Raw genomic sequence first — 14,891 nt, 5'->3', positions numbered from 1 at the left:
GTTACTGATGCAGCAATGGGGTTGCACAACGATAGAAAATTTCTTATCACAACATGCACAATACAATCTTCAACAAACGAAAAACATGAAAACGATAAACACGGCATGATCTTTCTTGGAAAACTTGTTTACCATAACAGAAAATTATTGAAAAACCTATTAACAAAATCTAACCTTTCCTCATAACTATCTAACCGCTTACTAACTTACTAGTCTATACCATGCAGTTTAATTAAAAAATATTTTTTTTCCTAATCTCTAATTATAGACTCTAATCAACCACCGTACCATATATTTTAACATTTATAGAATAACTATTGTTTGCTTAAAAAAGGAAACTTTTTTCACCAACCTCAAGGTGGATGGCGCCAGCAATATACGCGACTCCATCTAGTCGATACAGACGATTCGGGTCGTCTTCCATGTCTCCAGCTTCAATCTTTTCTTGGCGGCTATCCGTAAATCTCGCCTCCGGAGTGGTGGGATTGGGTGTGGTGTTCGTTTTGGTTGTAGTTCGAATGAATGAAATTTGATTTGCTTATATAGGCTGAATGTGCATAAATCGAATCCAATGGATTCAAACTAGTTGGGATGCAAAATGCTTGTAAATCAAATCTTGGATATCGATTTACAAAAACCACTAAATCGAAACCATTGGCTTCGATTTTCGATGGACTTGCTTCACATGTTATAAATTGAACTCAATTGGTTCGATTTACATGTATTCATAAATCGAATTCAATGGTTTCGATTTATGTTCATTCCTACTTCAAAACTCATTGTTTCGATTTATGGTCTTTCTAAAGTTACATGCATTTTAAATCTATCTGATCCGATTTAGTACTATTTTCACTAAATTGAATTTAATAAATTTGATTTATATAGAAATAAGTCTTGGAATATTCACGAAGAAAATTTGATTTTGGATAATCTGAATAATTTTGAGATGTATTATTCCCTCAAAATTATATACAATATAGTATTAAAAATGGAATAATTTAGTCATACGAGATACGCTCCCAAATAATCATGGTTTGGTTTAATCATTTCTAATAGGTTTAATATATATCGAAAAAAATATAGAATAACAAAAATGTACTATAACAAATTGTCCTAGCATAATAGGTAATTTGGCAAAAATTAAGTGGCTGATTCTAAAATTTTGTCAAGTAAACGATTTTGTTGACGTAGTATTAGTAGAAGAAAAAATATGTCTTTAAAGTAATATGAATAAATTTATCCATATACTTTTATATATTAAAAATAGATAGATAGAATATTTAGTTTATATACCGCATTTAAAAAAATAAGCAACATGCATTATTTATTTATTTTGATAACTGAATCCATAGTTAGTTAAGAAAGGACAAAGTAGTTGTATAATGTTCAGAGAGAGGATGATATCTCATAAAATTATTATATCTATAATGAATGACAAATCAAAAGTTACTTAAATTATTTTTTTTATTAATTTAATGTTGATAGTAATTAATTATAATAGAATACATAAGATTAATTATAATTTTTTTTAATTTTTGTTTTTATTCATTTAAAATTTTTAAAATAAATAAAAAAAATAATAAAAAAATTATAATTAATTTTATGTACTCTTTATGTACTCTTATTATAATTAATTATCATTAATATTAAATTAATAAAAAATAATTTTGATAATAATAGTAAATATTTTACTTAAAGAGAAAGTGATAAATATTACAAATTTAGCATTAAATAGAAAAAAAAATGTAATTAATTTTATATACTCTTTATATATTTTTATTATAATTAATTATCATTAATATTAAATTAATAAAAAATAATTTCGATAATAATAATAATTGTTTTACTTAAGAAAAAGTAATAAATATTACAAAAATCGTGCAAAGGCCCAATCGTGAAAGGCATTTGAAAGCTGGCCTTGAAAGCTAGACTCATATAGGCCATAAAGGTCACTCTTCTTCAGGTCAAAAAAATGTCTTTTTCTTCTCACTCTTATTTCGACAGCGAGGGTTCGGACGTCTAGAGCATCCCTTGGGTGCAAATGACGGTGATAAACCAGGATGACAGATCTGGGACTGGTTACCATCATTTAAGTGCCGTAGTTTTTCTAGATACAACTGTTGCGACCGTGAGAGCAGCGGTGTCATAGTTGCGACACATTCCTCAACAGACCTTGTTAATTTCTAATTATCGGTATTTTTTATTTTTTTGTTTATTTTTTTTGTTGATTTAAAAATAATAGGTGATTTGGCAAAAATTAAGTGGCTAATTCTAAATTTTTGTCAAGTAGACGACTTTGTTGACATAGTATTAGTAGAAAAAAAAATATGTCTTTAAAGTAATATGAGTAAATTTATCCATATACTTTTATATATTAAAAATAGATAGATAGAATATTTAATTTATATACCGCATTTGAAAAAATAAGCAACATGCATTATTTATTTATTTTGATAACTAAATCCATAGTTAGTTAAGAAAGGACAAAGTAGTTGTATAATGTTCAAAGAGGATGATATCTCATAAAATTATTATATCTAAATAATGAATGACAAATTAAAAGCTACTTAAATTATTTTTTTATTAATTTAATGTTGATAGTAATTAATTATAATAGAATATATAAGAATAATTACAATTTTTTTTATTTTTGTTTTTATTCATTTAAATTTTTTAAAATAAATAAAAATATAATATAATAAAAAAATTATAATTAATTTTATGTACTCTTTATGTACTCTTATTATAATTAATTATCATTAATATTAAATTAATAAAATATAATTTTGATAATAATAGTAAATATTTTACTTAAAGAGAAAGTGATAAATATTACAAATTTAGCATTAAATAGAAAAAAAATGTAATTAATTTTATGTATTCGTTATATACTTTTATTATAATTAATTATCATTAATATTAAATTAATAAAAAATAATTTCGATAATAATAATAATTGTTTTACTTAAAAAGAAGTATTAAATATTACAAAAATCGTGCAAAGGCCCAATCGTGAAAGGCATTTGAAAGCTGGCCTTGAAAGCTGGACTCATATAGGCCATAAGGGTCACTCTTCTTCGGGTCAAAAAATGTCTTCTTTTTTTCACTCTTATTTCGACAGCGAGGGTTCGGACGTCCAGAGCATCTCTTGGGCGCAAATGACGGTGATAAACCAGGATGACAGGTCCCGACTGGTTACCACCATTCAAGTGTCGTAGTTTTCCCAGATACAACTGTTGCGACGGTGAGAGCAGCGGTGTCATGGTTGCGACACATTTTTCAATAGACCTTGTTAATTTCTAATTATTGGTATTTTTTATTTTTTTTATTTATTTTTTTTGTTGATTTGAAAATAATAGGTGATTTGACAAAAATTAAGTGGCTGATTCTAAAATTTTGTCAAATAGACGACTTTGTTGACATAGTATTAGTAGAAGAAAAAATATGTCTTTAAAATAATATGAGTAAATTTATTCATATACTTTTATATATTAAAAATAGATAGATTGAATATTTAATTTATATACCGTATTTGAAAAAATAAGCAACATGCATTATTTATTTATTTTGATAACTGAATCCATAGTTAGTTAAGAAAGGACAAAGTAGTTGTATAATGTTTAGAGAGAGAATGATATCTCATAAAATTATTATATCTAAATAATGAATGACAAATAAAAAGCTACTTAAATTATTTTTTTTATTAATTTAATGTTGATAGTAATTAATTATAATAGAATACATAAGATTAATTACAATTTTTTTTAATTTTTGTTTTTATTCATTTAAAATTTTTAAAATAAATAAAAATAAAAAATAATAAAAAAATTATAATTAATTTTATGTACTCTTTATGTACTTTTATTATAATTAATTATTATTAATATTAAATTAATAAAAAATAATTTTGATAATAATAGTAAATATTTTACTTAAAGAGAAAGTGATAAATATTACAAATTTAGCATTAAATAGAAAAAAAATGTAATTAATTTTATGTACTCTTTATATATTCTTATTATAATTAATTATCATTAATATTAAATTAATAAAAAATAATTTCGATAATAATAATAATTGTTTTACTTAAGAAAAAGTAATAAATATTATAAATTTAGCATTATAATACAATATTATAAATTTGTAACATATATTATTGACAATCAAAATGACACGATGATAAAGAAGGATGTACATCATACAGTATGCTCCATATTCGAATTTCACGATGATTGGACCTGAAAGTAAAATAATGGACAGAAGACGAAAAGAATATTTTATTATAAAAAATAGTTTAGGATTATGGACAGACGGTGGCCATGGGAAAGTATCTACTTAACATTATAGAATATTCGAAAAAAAGTAAAGTTGGAAGCTGTGAGACAATAAATACTGATCTTTTGATAAGTAGAGTGATTCTTAAGGTGTAATTAACTTTTAAAAAGTTAGCTATTAAGAATTATATGCTGAAAATTGTAATACCTTAAATTTGGAAGGAATATGGAATTGTAATAAAATTAAAGTATACAGCTGGTGTAAGTGTAGTTAAAAATATGATGAAAATATACTATAACAAATTGTCTTAGCATAATTTGTTTTATTCTTTTGAACATTAAAAAAAAAAACATTACAAGTGCAAAAATACTAGACCCACTAAAAATAAAATGAATACTTCGATTTAATATTTGTACTTGCTATCAAAATTATTAATTATAGAATATTTAATATATATATCGCATTTGAAAAATGAAACAACATGCATTATTTATCAAAAATTAACTAGATTATTTTTTATTAGTTTAAAGTTAATAGTAATTAATTAGAGTAGGAATACATAAGGAGTACATAAGATTAATTACAAATTGACAAAAATTGTAATTAATTTTATGTATTTTTACTATAATTAATTATCATTAATATTAAATTAATAAAAAAATAATCTAAATAACAAGGATAAATTTTTACTTAGAAGAGAATGATAAATATTATAAATTTAACATTATGATACAATATTATAAATTCCCTATATGTGGTGACATCTGGTCCTATTAGAGCACATACATACACAATTATTTGTTTTTATCTAGTCTTAGTTTATAGTTAGTTAAATAATAATAATAATAATAATAATAATAATAATTTTTCTTTTTCCAGTTCAATTAGTTGCTACACTGTACTACTCACTGTACTACTCAGCAACACAATAGATGTAGATAAGCATATATCTTATTCTGTTAGTATGTCATAAACTCATAATCTTCCAACCTTATATCTTCCATTACATTCATAATTGTAATTGGAATGTCTTAACTATTCATATTAATATAATATGGATTAATTCAGATAGATCAAGTAGTAAGAGAATTTCTCTCTTTTTTCGTGATCTTAAAGATATACAGCTCAAAATGAAAATGAGTAACTAAACTAAAGATATACAGTTCGAAATGAGAGGGCCAGAGAATGAGAGGAGAGGGGGAGGGGGGGACACTGGGAGGGGTGGGTTTAGGGTTTTCTAATCACGCACAAAGGATTCTAGGGTTTGGAATTGAGAAGAATATCATCGTTTGAAAAATGATTTTTTTTTTGTGTTTGTGGATAATTTATCAGAGGATATTTCAAAGAGGAAATTATATCATTTGTTTTGTTGGACGGGAAGAATTAACGATATCTACCTTGCCCGTAAATAGAAAAAGGGACTAATTTATCTCTTTGCTTTCGTACGATATACCACGAAAGGGGGCGCACCGAAGGCGATTACGGAGATAAACCCTATGAGCCTACGAGGAAGGATCGTATCTGTAGGTGAAGCCAAATTCAGCAGGCAGCCGAAGGAGAGGGACCGACGGGTGCCTGTGGAGCGGGGAGTTCAACTTGAGGGGGACTTTAAGGAATTTAGTAGTGGAAAAGAGGTGGCTTTGACACAAGTTGCGGAGGTGAAGAAGGATGACATGCAGGTCTCTGACAATCACGAGAATGGGCGGATGAAGAGGGTTCAAGTGACGGTGGCGGTGGAGAATATGGATTGGTTAGTGCGGAGCTTAGTGGGAAGCACTTTGAAACCGTTAGACCTCCAATCGCTAAGAAGGGCAATTTGCAAAAATGTGCCTAATGTTGTGGAAGTAAGCGAGCTCGGCGCTTGTAAAGTTTTAATCACCTTTGATTCTGTGAAGCATGCAGAGGAGATGTTTACCTTCAAGCTGGATAGACTGTTACAATTTTTTAATAAAGTTTGGAGATGGGAGGAATCGGCACGGTGTGAGACCAGACGAGTTTGGTTAGAATACTATGGGGTGCCGTTACATGTCTGGTCATCAGAGACGTTTAAAACCATGGGTGGCTTATGAGGTGACGTCATTAGCTGTGATATCGGCACAGGAGCAGGTTCATCCTTTAGAGCTGGACGCATTCAAGTTGACACAAGCAATTTTGACGCCATTCGAGGCTGGATTCACATCTCAGTGGGTGGTAGTGGGTTTGATGTTTATATTAAAGAAGTGGGTTATGAGGCATGTGGTGCATAGAGCACGGTGCGAGACCGAGGTGGTTGGTCGGTGATAAGGAACTCTGTTGCTGGTGGGAGTAGGCAGATGGAGGAGGTGGTGCCGGGGGATCCGGCGGCAGACCTCATGATGTTCAATAATAAGATGATCGATGGGGGGGAGGGTAGAATGGTCAATGACGATGTGATTTTGAATGATTTAAATTTTAATTTTCCTAATTTGGATAAAGGAGTTACGGTTCGGATAGCTCCACTGGCTGTAATGGACAGGAGGATTTTGGGGGTTATGGATTGAATGAGGAGGGGGATTCAGAGAGAACAGTTACGCAGGAAATTGCCGTTTGTGAAGGTGAGGTGTTTAATGGGACTACAAGGATAAGGGGTGTGAATGGATTGGGCTTCTCTTATATTGAACAAACTAAGGAAGGTTATGAAGATGAGGGTGGTCTGGGCTTGGTGTTAAAGGGCCCAATTGTCAAAGGAAAGGAAGGTGGGCTGCGGATTGGGGAGAAAACACAAAGGGATTGGGCTGATGTGGATGAGGCTGGTCAGGATCAGTTGTGGAGAGCAATTGGGTCGGGTGATGAACCGGGTAGGGATGGAGGATATCGGGTCAACCAGATTGCTGGGAAGAGCACGCTGCAGCCAAAGGAAATGGGAACGCAAGGAGTGCGAGACTACCCAGACGCACGAGGGGTGGAGGCTGTAGGTGCAAGAAGGGATGCGTTGATCAGTCAGGGCTTTAGGGCGGTTGAGGCACGTAGCTCCATGGCTGGGGCGGGCCGCGACGACCAACAGAGGGCTAAGTCCGGTGATGTTGGGCAGGGGAGAACGCGGCAGTTGGAGAGGATAAGGGAGCCGCCGGAACCGGAAGAAGAGGGACATGCATATCTCTCTTCTGGAAACCGATCGAGAAACCCGGCGCAGGTGGATGAGGGGCCGCGAGTTTCGGGACCAGCTGCATGGATAGGCACGGTGGGAGAAGATGTGGCTAATGGAGAGGGAAGTGTGGTGGCTAACGCGGAGGCTGAGACAAAGACAGAGGGACGGCAGGGGCCAGTCGATGGCAGAACTACTATGCAAGGTCAGATGAAAGAAAATGAGAAAACTTGGGCTTTGGCAGTGGAGTTAGGTGCTGTTCTAGAAGTGGATATTATAGCGATTTTGCAAGAGAAGAATGAAGAGTTAGCGGTGAAAAGAAAGATGGCAAAACAAAAAGAAAAGGCACGAAGAAGTCGGCCAAAGAATCTCAATAAGGTGAGTACAAATGTTGTTAAATGATTTTCAGTTGTTGGAATATACTGGGGTTGAGGGGGGACGGAAAATTGAATATGATAAAATCGTTGAAGAATTTTTATAAGCTAAACATGTTAGGAGGTGGAAACTAAGAGGAAGGATTTTACTAAGTTTGATGTTGCAAGAATTTGAGGTTGTAGTACGGGTTGGGAGTTTGAGTTGGCAGGGGCTTCTGGGGTCTGCTGTTAATTTGGGATGATGATTTGTTCAAAGCCAACAACTGTTATAAAGGGAAGAGATGGCTGTGCGTTGAAGGAGTGATGATGAAAAATAATTTTAATTGTGCTTTTTGTCTGGTGTATGGGGCGCATGAGAGGGAGGAGAAGTGGGTTGTATGGGAGGAATTGAGTTATGTCGCGGGTTTGTGTCAGGTGCCTTTCTGCTTTTTGGGGAATTTTAATGAGATTCTACATATGGAAGAACGTAAAGGGACGAGTAGTTTACCGATGTCAGCGGAGGAGTTTAAGAATTGGGTACATGATATGCAGTTAGTGGACTTGCCTCTGAACGATAGGAAGTTTACGTGGTTCAGAGGTCGTTCTTGCAGTCGGATTGATAGGGTCCTAGTTAATATAGAGTGGGTTGAGGAATTTCCTGATGTTCGACTAAAAGGTGGGCCTCGAGGGTTGTCTAACCACTGTCCGTTGATTGTGGAGGATAAAAGAATTGGGGGTGGCCCACAACCTTTCAGAACTCTGAATTCCTGGTTTACTCATGAGGGTTTTCTGAGAATGGTTAAAAATGAATGGAGAAATTTGGGAGACGTTCAGTTTACTAGTAAGTTGAAGGCTTTGGCGGGGCCTCTACGACTATGGCACAAGAACAACTTTGGAGACATGGATAAGAGACTACAGACGCTTGAGGAGGAGATTAAGAAACTAGATAATGTGGTTAGTGATGGTGTCTATGATGGTACGACGGAGGCTAGAAGAAAGGCATTGGTGAGTTTCTGCGAGAAGTGGTATGTTAGGAAAGAGCTTCACTAGAAGCAGATGTCGCGGTCACAGCATGCTAAGTACATGGATAGAAATACTAGATTTTTTCATAACATAGCCTCGGCTAGAAGGCGGAATAACAGGATTGATGCTCTGATGATTCATGGGCGGGTAGTGCGGAATCAAACAAGAATAAATGTTGCAATTAGAGGGTTTTATAAGGACCTGTATCGGTAAGAATTGGTTCCGAGGATTGGCTTTTGGGATGGGTTGGTGAGACAGATTGATGGAGCAGAGGCTGCGGCTTTGGAGTTGATGCCGTCGGTGGAGGAAATTTGGGAGGCAGTTTGGGACTGTGAATCTTCTAAAGTCCCGGGTAGTGATGGGTACAATTTAAACTTCATCAAACGATGCTGGGAGGATATTGGCCAGGAGTTCACTGCAGCAGTGATGGATTTCTTCCAAAGTGCTAAGTTACCAGCCGATGCGAATGTCACATGGGTGACGCTAGCCCCGAAATTTGTGGGGGCTAAGGAGATCAAGGACTTTCGGCCAATTAGTATGGTGGGGTGTGTGTATAAGGTGGTCTCCAAGGTCTTAGTACGGAGAATGAGAACAGTGATGCCGGATTTGGTTGGCGAGACACATAGTGCTTTTGTCAAGGGTAGGAAGATACATGACGGAGCCCCCATCGCTTGTGAGACGGTACAATGGCTCAAGTCACGGAGAAAGAAGGCAGCAATCATAAAGCTAGACTTTCAGAAAGCATATGACAGAGTCAGATGGAGCTTTGTGGATATTGTACTTCAGAAGATGGGGTTCGGGCAAAGGTGGAGGAACTGGGTGAAGGAGTGTGTCAGTTTGGCCTCTATGTCGGTCCTGGTGAATGGTTCGCCATCCAAGGCATTTAAAATGGAAATGGGTTTAAGACAAGGGGATACCCTCTCGCCTCTTCTGTTTGTGCTCGTGGTTGATGTTTTGCATAGAATGTTCAGGGAAGCCGTAAGGAACGGGCGCATTGCTCCATTGCTGGTTGGGAGAGATCATATTGAATTGTCTCATCTCCAATTCGCAAATGATACTATCTTGTTTTGCCCCGGAGACATAAACAATTGTGAATTACAAGAGGTTGCTGCGTTGTTTTGAGTTGATGTTTGGGCTGAGTATCAATTTTGATAAGTCGAATCTGATCCCAGTGAATTGTGAGCAGGAGTGGGTTGAGCATGTGTGTGGCCTTCTGGGATGTAAACAAGCGGCGCTACCTATTCGGTACCTCGGTGTCTCTTTAGGTGCGAATCCTCGGTTGGTGAAGACTTGAAAGCCTATCATAGAAAAGGTGGAATCGAAGCTCAGCTTGTGGAAAGCAAAGGTCTTAAACAAAGCAGGTAAGCTAATTCTCATCAAATCGGTTTTGAATAGCTTACCGATTTATTACCTTAGCCTATACAAGATGCCGAAGGCGGTCGCTAACAAGTTGATTGCACTTCAGAGAAGTTTTATGTGGTGTGTAAGGGGGATGGTAACTATGGTATGCCGCTAGTAAAGTGGGAAGTGGTCCAGGCTCCAAAAAAGGCTGGAGGCTTGGGAGTCGGAGATGCAGTGATCAGGAACACAGCGCTTTTGTTCAAATGGTGGTGGCGTTTATCAAAGGAGGAATGCCCGTTGTGGAAGAAGGTTGTTTGTTCGTGTAATAATCTTGACCCTAATGCTATGCTATCTAGTCAGACTTTACCAGTTAAGGGGGTCCATGGAAAGATATCTGTCAGTTGAATATAGCAGAACAACAGGTGAAAGAGAAGCTTATTAGTGGCCTGGCGATGGAAGTAGGGGATGGAAGATGGACTCGGTTTTGGGAATATAATTGGGTGCAAGGTGGTCCTCTGAAAGGAAGTTTTCCAAGGCTCTTCTCTATTTCAAACTAACAAGGATATGTGATAGGGGACTGTGGGTTCTGAGATGGGCTAGAATGGATTTAGAATTTTCAGTGGAGGAGGGAGCTATTCCAATGGGAGTTGGAATTGGCTCATCAACTTCATGAAAGGTTAAAACCAGTAAAACTATCAACTGGTAAAGAGGATAATATTGTGTGGAAGTTTGATAATAAAGGTATTTTTTCTACTAACTTTTTCGTGCAGGTGGTGCAATCGGAGACTCTTTCGGAAGAGATTACGAGCTATAGTTTCACTAAATCAATTTGGGGAGGACTTGTATCTACGAGAATTGAGCTTTTTGGCTGGTTCGTTCTGATTGATAGGGTAAATACTAAAGAAAGGATGAGCAGGTTAGGTGTGATTCATCAAAATGATAATATGTGTGCCCTGTGTAAAAAGGAGACGGAATCTGTTCATCATTTGTTTCTTGTATGTGAGTTTACGTGGAAGGTGTGGTGCGCTTGGCTAAGACATTTTGATAGACCGTGGGCGGTCCCAGGAACCATGAAAGGACTGTTTGAGAGTTGGATTGGCATGCTTAACAGGAAGGAGGAGCGGCATATGTTGTTGATTGGATTTTTTACAGTGATTTGGAACATCTGGATGGAGAGAAATGATAGAATCTTCAACAACAGGGAAGCAGGTGCTGAGGACGTACAACGAAGGACGTTTTTGAGCTACAAGGAGTGGTCTAGTACTAATCATTTTGGCTGTTGATGGCTTTGCCGGAGTTGACCAAATTTGATCCCTTTTGTGTTCTTTTGTGTGTTTCGTTTTTACTTTTGTAATCTACTGCTCTACTATAATGTGTTGAGCTTTCGTTGTTTCAAAAAAAAGTGTGGGAAGGGTATGTAATTAGTTCTAAAGAGAGTGAGGAGTTTATTAAAAGAAATATTCATTAACTTAACATTTTAATGTTTTGAGTTAGATGTGGTATTTTTTTATTTTGTGTTCTCTCACTTAATTCTTTCTCAAAATTTCTTCTCATGGTGGCCCAACAAACCTATAAAATTTTTTATACTGAAAAAAGACGAAACATGGAACATCTATATACACATTATAATTGAAAAACAAAAAACAATGGTCATGGAAATATCAAAAACAAATTTATAAAGTAGAGAAATGATGCTCAACGTTAGGTTTGATGAATATATAAGATGATCATGGAAGCAGTGGTTTTGCATCATCAGTAAATACTTGCAAGAACACAAATTATCAAAGTTTTCTGCCTCCTCCATACCAGAATATATCCAATATGATATGCACACCTGTATGGCATACATATGAATTGAGGGTAAGTTTCAAAATTTATTTTTTATTTCATTTTTTTCACTTTGATCTAGTTCAGAGTGTTTTACCTTCAAATTTTCAAAAAAAAAAAAAAAGAAAAGGGAAATATTAGCATAAATTTTAAAGATAAAAAACAATAAGGATTTTTTTTAAGAACAACTCATTTTTCAGCTTTTTTTTGTAGAAGCTAAAAGTAACAGCTTATCAGAAAATTTACTTTTCAACTTTTACAACTTTTATAAAAAGACTTTAATTGGAAAATAACTTATTAGGAAGCTAAAACAAACACATTCCAGCTACAAATTATTGTTCTCCCTTTTGAATTTGCAAAATCTTTTAGTTACTAGTTTAGTGTTGTGATGATTTTATTACAGTATCTTCAAAATGATCAAACAACAACTATCATATTATCTGCTCCCTACACTCTAGGATGGGTTGGAATTGGATTTTCAAAAGATGCCATGATGGTTGGTTCAAGTGTGATGGTTGGATGGATTAACAAACACGGCCACTCGAAAATCAAGCAGTTTTACTTGCGCGCCAAGAAACCGTCAGAAGTCTTAGAAGACAAAGGTGAACTGCCACTAAATAATTTGCCTGCAGCAGTGGCAACCAATGGAGCTGAAATTCATTTGGCTTTCCAGTTGAAGATGGAAATTCCATTGGAGAGGCAACAAGTTCTTTTGGCTTTTAGTGTTAAATATCCCAAGAACAATAACCATCTTTCCAAGCATGATGACAAAACATCTTTTGTATTTGATTTTACTTCAGGTACTGAACTTTTTCTCTATAAGACTGTTGCTACATTAGTGTTATTCTTGAAGTGTATGCAGTTTCACGCAATTTTCAATTAAATTCTTATATTTTAAATATTTATAATTAAGTTCTTCAGTTTTTCAACCAAGATTTTTATCAAAGCATCATAGCAGATGCACTATTTTTATAATTACTCTCTATTTTATTACACAATGTGATGCTTTTTCAATTTCTAGTTCTTCTTTCAAAAGAAATTTTTTATTTAATTACTATGGAGATGTTTATAGTTTCACTCTAACTATCAATTAGTTATGTGTACTTTACAGCATTTTTTAGGAAATAACAATGATTCTAGTATAGGGGTTTGATCACAAAATTTGTAAATTAGAGGGTCTTGGTTGAAAAACAACATGGGCATTTAATAAAAAAGGTTTAAACCGTATATAATTAATTTAAAACTTTTATATAATAAAAAAAGGCTTCATTACAAATTTTTATACTATAAAAAATTATTGAAAATTGAATAAAACAATAAGATTTTCTAAAGTAATTTAACTGAAAATTTTTTCTTTTCGCCTTCTCTTAACAAACAAAATTTGAGTTCGCTAGATTTAAATAAATTTAACCACCAATTTAATCTCAAATTATCACTTTTAAGAAGTACAAACCAAAGTAGAAATTCATATTAATCCAAGAACTAGTTACTTCTCTTTTACATATATGACTTGGTGAAACATTTGTAGCTTCTTATGATAGTTGATCAACTTTGTACTTCAATCAGATTCTAAGGGCCCTTTACCATCATCCAATGAGTTGATTCAGATGAGGAAGAACCATGGAATTGTAGGTATAATAGGATGGGGTCTAATCCTACCTATGGGGGTGATCATTGCTAGATACTTCAGGCATAAAGATCCTCAGTGGTTCTATCTTCATGCAGCCATTCAATTTGTTGGATTCACATTTGGTCTTGTTACAATCATTCTTGGATTGCAACTCTACACCAAGATGAATGCTCATATACCAGCTCACAGAGGCATAGGCATTTTTGTCTTTGTACTAAGCATTCTTCAGGTTTGTCACCGACTCTTAATATATAATAGGTTTAATTATTCTGAAGATCTATGTAATTTCGCTTAACTTTCAATTAATTTGTTGTAGTTTAGAAGTTCATAATCAAGTTCTTGTATTGCGCAAAAGTCTTCATTCAGGTTTCTATAATTTAAACATTTCTATTGAAGTCTTTTTAGTATATAAATGTTTTTTTCAATCAAATAGTTTTAAAATGTTGCAATATTATCCATTAAAAGGCTTGATCACAATTTTTTTTTAAAATCAGAGAGACCTATCTGAAAAACTTTTGTACAATATGTGAACTTGGTTAAAAACATTGAAATTATAGGGACATGATAAAGAGTTTTATACAATATAGAAATTCGATTCCAAACTCTTAAAAGTATAAAAATCCTAACTGAAAAAGTTGAGTGAAACTATAAGTAGCTTGAAAGTAATTTAACCTAGATAATACTATAAGTATTCTACATCTCTCACTCTAAGTACAATTTGAATTTTCAGATATTGGCATTATTTTTGAGACCAAACAAGGATTCAAACATTCGAAGAATCTGGAATTTGTACCACAATTGGTTTGGAAGGTTGGCAATGTTATTTGCAACCATGAACATAGTGTTGGGAATACAAGCTGCTGGGGCAGGAAAAGAATGGAAGATAGGCTATGGATTCCTTTTTGGTATAACAGTTGTTGTAGCCATTGTTCTTGAAGTATTAGCATATTTGAGAAGACAAGAGATGAAATCTTTGCCTCCAAACTTCCAAATAGACCCTTTTAGAGGAAAATCTACATTTCCAACTCATCTTTAGTGAAAGCATATTTTCTGTTTTATTTTACTTTCATTTTAATTCATTTTTTAGAGCATGTGCATAAACATTGCCATTCCAACAATACTGTTTGTTGTAGTCTCACAATTTGCAGAAACAAAGTTTTCTGCATTAAAAAAATGTACTAATCATTGTAATTGAGGCACTTTGAAATCAATAATTCAATATAAACATGTACAAAGCTTAGTGAAATCACTAAGATTAAATGTTTAAAAACAAATATAAACTTATGCATCATAATTAAGTGGATATATGATGTGAAGAAAATACCTACCTGCATTGCTG

The 14,891-nt window shown here is 33.9% G+C and overlaps 1 protein-coding gene across 1 annotated transcript; it reads left to right on the top strand.

The window, feature by feature from the left end:
* Positions 1–11,800: 11,800 nt before the first annotated feature.
* Positions 11,801–14,798, top strand: LOC107626666 (Cytochrome b561/ferric reductase transmembrane with DOMON related domain-containing protein). Its single transcript, XM_021115225.2, has 4 exons — positions 11,801–11,955; positions 12,326–12,722; positions 13,489–13,781; positions 14,283–14,798. The coding sequence occupies exons 1-4, from the start codon at positions 11,917–11,919 to the stop codon at positions 14,586–14,588; spliced, it is 1,035 nt and encodes a 344-aa protein (XP_020970884.1). The 5' UTR covers positions 11,801–11,916; the 3' UTR covers positions 14,589–14,798.
* Positions 14,799–14,891: the final 93 nt, after the last annotated feature.

This window comes from Arachis ipaensis, chromosome B2 (assembly GCF_059453495.1).
Source record: "Arachis ipaensis isolate K30076 ecotype BB chromosome B2, ASM5945349v1, whole genome shotgun sequence".
NCBI classification, from domain to species: Eukaryota; Viridiplantae; Streptophyta; class Magnoliopsida; order Fabales; family Fabaceae; genus Arachis; species Arachis ipaensis.
The sequence above is the reverse complement of the archived record's forward strand: the minus strand, read 5'-3'. Positions and strand labels throughout refer to the sequence as shown.